General features: G+C 45.4%; 1 protein-coding gene across 1 annotated transcript in view; it reads left to right on the forward strand.

Annotated features, from left to right (window-relative positions):
- EXT2 (exostosin glycosyltransferase 2) overlaps positions 1-5,779 on the forward strand; it is a 124,143-nt gene extending 118,364 nt beyond the window's left edge. Inside the window, exon 14 of the mRNA XM_069471268.1 lies at positions 5,603-5,779. Within this exon, the coding sequence (XP_069327369.1) occupies positions 5,603-5,741 (139 nt within the window). The 3' untranslated portion in view covers positions 5,742-5,779. The remainder of the gene's footprint in view (positions 1-5,602) is intronic.
- The last annotated feature ends 221 nt before the right edge of the window (positions 5,780-6,000 follow it).

The raw sequence follows: 6,000 nt of genomic DNA on the forward strand, positions 1-6,000 counted from the left end.
ATTGGAGAAAAATAAGGTAGGTGATTTGGGGGTCTTGACTTCTGTGTATGAGATGAGTGTATCGCGATGTGGAGCTAGAACTTTAAAAAGAAGTTTGGTATCTACAGGGGATTGGTTGCAGAACTTCTCGAGGATACCAAAATTCACAGATGCTCCCGTGCCTTATATAAAATGCCATAGGATTTGCACATAAACTTTGCTCATTCTTCTAAATACTTTAAATCATCTCTAGATTACTTATAATACCTAATACAATGTAAATAGTTGTTATACTGTATTGTTTAGGGAATAATGGCAAGAAAAAAAAGTCTGTACACGTTCAGTGCAGATGCAGTTTTTTCCCACAAGTATTCTTGATCCACAGATGCGGAACCCACAGATACGGAGGGCCAACTGTATTGGAAGTCATCCGCCCAGAGATAGCAGTTGACTAAAGAAAAGCAAAGGGCAGAATCTTGAGAAATTCTGATATTTAAAAGACAGAAAGAGAGAAGCAACCACTGGAGAGGCCAGGAGAAAAACAGGCAGATACAGTGTTCAGAAGCAAGGGAGGAATGACGAACATGCCAACTGGGAGCAGGTCTTTGAATTAAATCATTATTAGTGACCTTTAAAAATAGTAATAGCCAGATACGGTGACCCACACCTGCAGTCCCGGCTACTCAGAAGGCTGAGGCAGGAGGATGGCTTGAGCCCAGGAGTTTGAGGTTGCTGTGAGCTGTGATCTCACCACTGTACTCCAGCATGGGCAACAGAGTGAGACCCATCTCTAAAATAATAATAATAATAATAATAATAATAATAGCAGCATAGAGTGATGAAGCCAAAGGGTCCTAGAGCATGAGTCAGTGATGAAGAAGTAGAGTTAGTGAGTTAAACTACCCGTGTGAGAAATTTAATAGGAAATAAACAGAAGTAAACCCTGAAATAAATTAGCAACTGGCAGCAAAACTATTGGATTAAAGATTGAGTCACTGAATTATTAAATGAGGTATTCATAATGGGAGGGAGGAAGACATGATTTAAGCTATATTGGGTAGACAAAGAGATGGAGTTACAACTGTAGAATTTTGTTTGTTTTGGCTTTTAATAGTTTCCTTTACAGAAGACACATATACACAAAGCAGTGAAAGCATTTAACCACTTTACAAGTATGACCTTGCATTGGGTTTTGTGGTTCAATAAGATTAGTTAGTCCTATATTTGGGGATTGGGATCAGAAATGTCAGTTGTGTAGGAGAGTAGCTTTTACTACCCAGCATCCACTTCCAGGACTGGCAGGTAGTTCTTGAAGAGCCAGAAGAATTTGTAGCTGTTCATTTTGACCAGTGTCTTCACCAAGATCAGGGCGATCAGGCAGACAGCCCTGATTTCAGAAAAAGAACATAGCTTCGATTTAGGCCAATCTTTGTTCAATTTATGAGTTTGCCACTTACTGGCTGTCTTTCCTAAGGAAGTTGACTTACCTTATCTGAACTTCAATCTTTTTATCTCCTAAAATAAGGACATTAATATCTGTCAAATTGCAGTGTCCATTCACAGGTTCAACAAGTATTTATTGAGCATCTTTGTACCAAACCTGTCATGTGCCGAGGATGAATGAAGCAATGAAGTGCCTGGCCATGTTAGTTTCCCTTCCAGGGTCCCCAGCATTAGTCTTAAAGGCTCCTGATTCCTTTAAGTAATGGTATATGTTTGAAAGGAAAACAGAAAACTTATAATCCTTTCCTCCCCAGACACTTTCATTACTCCAGAGACAGACATTGGCAGTTCTTAGTGTGTTTGCACTTGATTGGAAAACAACCTTGGAGAACCGTTACTGAAAGGGTAGCTGGACCCCTGACAGAACCACTCAGGTGGGCCACCAGCAACCAGACAAACTCATTATCTGCCTTAACCTGTTCCCCAACCCAGGTCCCCTGTGTGAAAAGAAAATAGGAAACACCGTCATTACCTGGCAGGAGAGTTAAGGACCTGTACCACTGAGAAGGGGCCGGCCACTTCTCCAGTGCAGGGCGGTGTAAGCAGAAAGAAGTACTCGCTAGACCTGGGTTAGCCAGGGGCAGCTGTCAACAAATCAAGCTGGCCTGAGCCTGAGCCCACGTGGCTTCCTGCCTGTGGCCCATGCCTTGTCCCCAGATCTAGTTACAAAGGATGGTGCATGCGTAGGTGGCTGCTCTCCGTGAGTGTCTTTGAACCCAGGTTTCTCTCCAGCGGAGCTGGCTGCAGTGGGAATCCCAGCTGCTCCTTTAGGTTGTCCTGCGCGACTCTCGACTCTCGACTCAGCTGACCTTTCCTAGCTTGGGAGGCCCCAGTACTTGCTTTTCATGAATGAACGGAGCCAGGACTGCCGGTATGTGGGAAGTGGGCTGAGAAAGCTGTACCCCTCCTTCAGCCTGGAGCAAAAATTGACCTGCACCTCTTCCCTCAGGGCAGGGCTGGGTTGTCCTTTGGGGTTAAAGCCCCAGTAGATTCAGTAGATATTGGTTTAGGGGCTGAAAACAGTAAAAGGACAGCCTTGACTCTCCAAGGGCAAAAGCCATGGCTTTAAAGAACAATTTATGGCTGGTCAGGTAATGTTAACTTGGATTCTATCTAATCGAGAAACTGTTCTTATACCCATTGGACGAGTGGGGAAACTGAGGCTCCAGGCTGGCAGGTGGTCATTCACCTCCTTATCAGCAGGGCAGGGAGGGGAACCTGGGATGTTCTGGGGTTCCCAGCTCTTTCCCACCCGCTCTGCTCTCAGAAGGAGGAAAAACAGTGCCTACTGCCTTTAGACCACGCAAGGATCAGAAGATTTCTTTCTTCATGACCTTGCCTTGCCTAAATTTCCTGGGCTGTTCCACCTCATTCAGCTTAAGATAGGGAAAGGGATTAGGCCTGCTCCAAAGTTTATTTTATTCATTTTATTTTATTGAAAATTTTATATCCCTGTGGTTTTTTTCATCTCTTTGTAAAAATTGTCAAACAGTACTGGAAAATAACGCAAAATGTGGCAGAAGCTTCTGTAGGAACCACCCCCCCCCCAAAAAAAAAAAAAAAAAAACAAAGGAGACAGTGTCCTCAATACTCTTGTGAGGCTGTGGAGCCACTGTCCTCTGCCAAGAACCAGATTCTTCTTTTGTACATGCTCGCTAGTACCTGCACCGGGCACAGTTGAGCTTTGCTGGCCGGAGTCTGCGTGCATAATAACTGGAAACTGGATTAATCTGCCCATGTTTACAGGCAGAACAACTGTTAAAAGTAAAGCCTTGTAGAGATTTGACTTTGTCTGCCACTTCTGTGGCCCCATCATTTGAAGGGAGGGAAGCTATTGTCCATTGCTTGGTCATATCGTTTTGTTAAAACCCATCATCAGGCTTTTCCCCAGTCTCCCCTCAGTTTGGAACATAGGAGCACCACCCCGAGCCCCAAGACCACCAGCAGGAGGGAGACTCAGGAACCGGCAAGTTATGGTAGAGTGTCATACAAAGAGCAAAGTCCCTGTTGCCGGTGCAAGCCTGGGTTTGAAACCCAGTTCCACCACTTTCTAGCTCAGAGTCCTTGGGCAAGGTGCTTTACTGCTTGAACCTTAATTTCTTAATCCATAATGTGAAGCTACTATAAACCCAACCTTTGGGCAAGGAGGGTAGGGATGGGAGAGGAGTACTTTAAAGAATCCGTGAGATATGTATGTAAATTATCTGGCCCTAATAGATGTCCAACAGCTGTTAATTTCCAGCCACTCCCATTGTATCCTACAATTATGTTAATAAATAAATTTGAATCATCTCATAATTAAGACTTCAGCCTCAGGAGTTAGAATGCCTGTGCCTGGCTATGGCTCTTCCTAGTTGTTGGACCTTTGGACGTGTTATTTGGCCTCTCTGTGTCTCAGTTTTCCTACTGTAAAATGGGAGTAATAGTAGGACTCACCGCATAGGGTTGTTGTGAGGATTAAGTGAGTTATTGATATATAATATGTTGGAATATATAATAAATAGTAGCTGCTGTTGATTTGTGGTATTGGTGGGTACAGTGATGTTATTAGCTAAAAGCTCAAAATGAAATGGTAACAGACTTTTTTAGAAACATAATGATCAAGAGAAAAGAATTGTTAACAGTCTTCCCTGTTAATTTAGGAGCACTTGAATAAAAACTTGTTGATTAAAATAATTGGAGGCCGGGCGTGGTGGCTCACGCCTGTAATCCTAGCTCTCTGGGAGGCCGAGGCGGGTGGATTGCTCAAAGGTCAGGAGTTCGAGACCAGCCTGAGCAAGAGTGAGACCCCGTCTCTACTAAAAATAGAAAGAAACTATATGGACAGCTAAAAATATATAGAAAAAAAATTAGCCGGGCGTGGTGGCACATGCCTGTAGTCCCAGCTACTCGGGAGGCTGAGGCAGGAGGATCACTTGAGCCCAGGAGTCTGAGGTTGCTGTGAGCTAGGCTGACGCCACGGCACTCACTCTAGCCCGGGCAACAGAGCGAGACTCTGTCTCAAAAAAAAAAAAAAATAATAATTGGAAACAATGCTTGCAGTATCTCTGAGGACAGAGAGACTTCTCGTCTGTATCTCGAAATTCAGCTCCAGCTTGGTAAATGGTTCAGCCTCTGACTAGTTGGTTCTCACTGTAGCTCTCTCAGGTGCCCTGGGCTTGGCTGAGAACAGGAAGAGTATTGACCTTTCTGAAATCTGTCCTTGAGGTCCCCTTGACTTCAAAAGTAGTTTTTCCAAGCTCGTTTTTCCCCTCTGGTCCGGTGCTGAAGCGTCCTCGTTACCCAGCTGTCACACTCAGTTGGCCTGATGGACCAAGCCGCAAAGGTGCCTGACCGGCTCACCTCTGAGGAGGTGGCTCACTGGGCTGTGGGGGTGGAGGGGAGGTAAGGAGACAGGCCCTCCCCTCCTCCAGCGTGCTGTGCTCTTCTGCCACCAAGTTGTATGGGATTGATGAAAATTATGAAAATTATGAAGGCAGTCCTATGTGAACTTTAGCTCTCACAGAAGAGCTTGAGCAAGTTGACTGATAACTCCCAGAGATTGTCACTCACAGGCCCTCCATAAATGTGAGTTGAATGAAGTGTTTAGTGTGTAAAATTTGGGTTCACTGCTGCACCATCTTCCTTTGCCTTCCATTACTGCGTGGGGTCTTCCCTTCTCCCATTTAAACTTCAGTAAGCTGAAGCTGAGATCCAGATAGCTTTTTCCTTTCCATCCTTTGCCTTCTCCGTAGCTGGCAGAGATGGGGTTAAGAATTGTTGGCAGCTAATCCACCTTGGTTTGAGGCCTGCTCATGCTGAGCGGGAAGAATGACTGGAATTTGAGGGGGAGGGGAAAAGATATTCTGACCTCTGCAGGCCCATGGCCTCCAAACAGCATCTCCTGTTCACTTTCTCCCACTGAACTTATAGCTGAAGTACCCCTAGATCACCTCTTTTATTCACACCTCTCCACCTTTTTCAGAACCTGGGAGCAGACTGGAGCTTTGAGGTTTTTTGTTGATGTTGAACATCATGTATTTTGCTGTCTTCTCTCAGCCTCTTGAACATTTTCTCTTTTCTCTCTGCCCCATCCCTCTCCTTCTGCCCAACTCTTCTCCCTCCTCCCCACACCCCGCAGGTCTGAGTGCATCAACAAGTTTGCTTCAGTCTTTGGAACCATGCCTCTCAAGGTGGTGGAGCACCGAGCCGATCCTGTCCTGTACAAAGACGACTTTCCTGAGAAACTGAAGAGCTTCCCCAACATTGGCAGCTTATGAAACGCGCTGTTGGTGGAGGTCTGAACATGAGGCATAGACAGAGGGCGGGAACGAGACCTCCCAACACTCTGATGCCAGGACAGGGGTTTAGGGTGGAAGGTGACCTCCTGGACCTGGGCACGTACCCACCTAACCTACTTTCTCAAGAGCAGGAACCTAGAAAGAGTCTCTAAGCCCCTTGAGCAGCCTCTGTTCTTGTTTCTTAGAATCTCCGATGCGTTCTTTTTGAAAATGCCAAATGGAAGCCCTTGTGGCATCC

The sequence above is a fragment of the Eulemur rufifrons genome, chromosome 6, assembly GCF_041146395.1.
Source record: "Eulemur rufifrons isolate Redbay chromosome 6, OSU_ERuf_1, whole genome shotgun sequence".
Taxonomy (NCBI): Eukaryota; Metazoa; Chordata; class Mammalia; order Primates; family Lemuridae; genus Eulemur; species Eulemur rufifrons.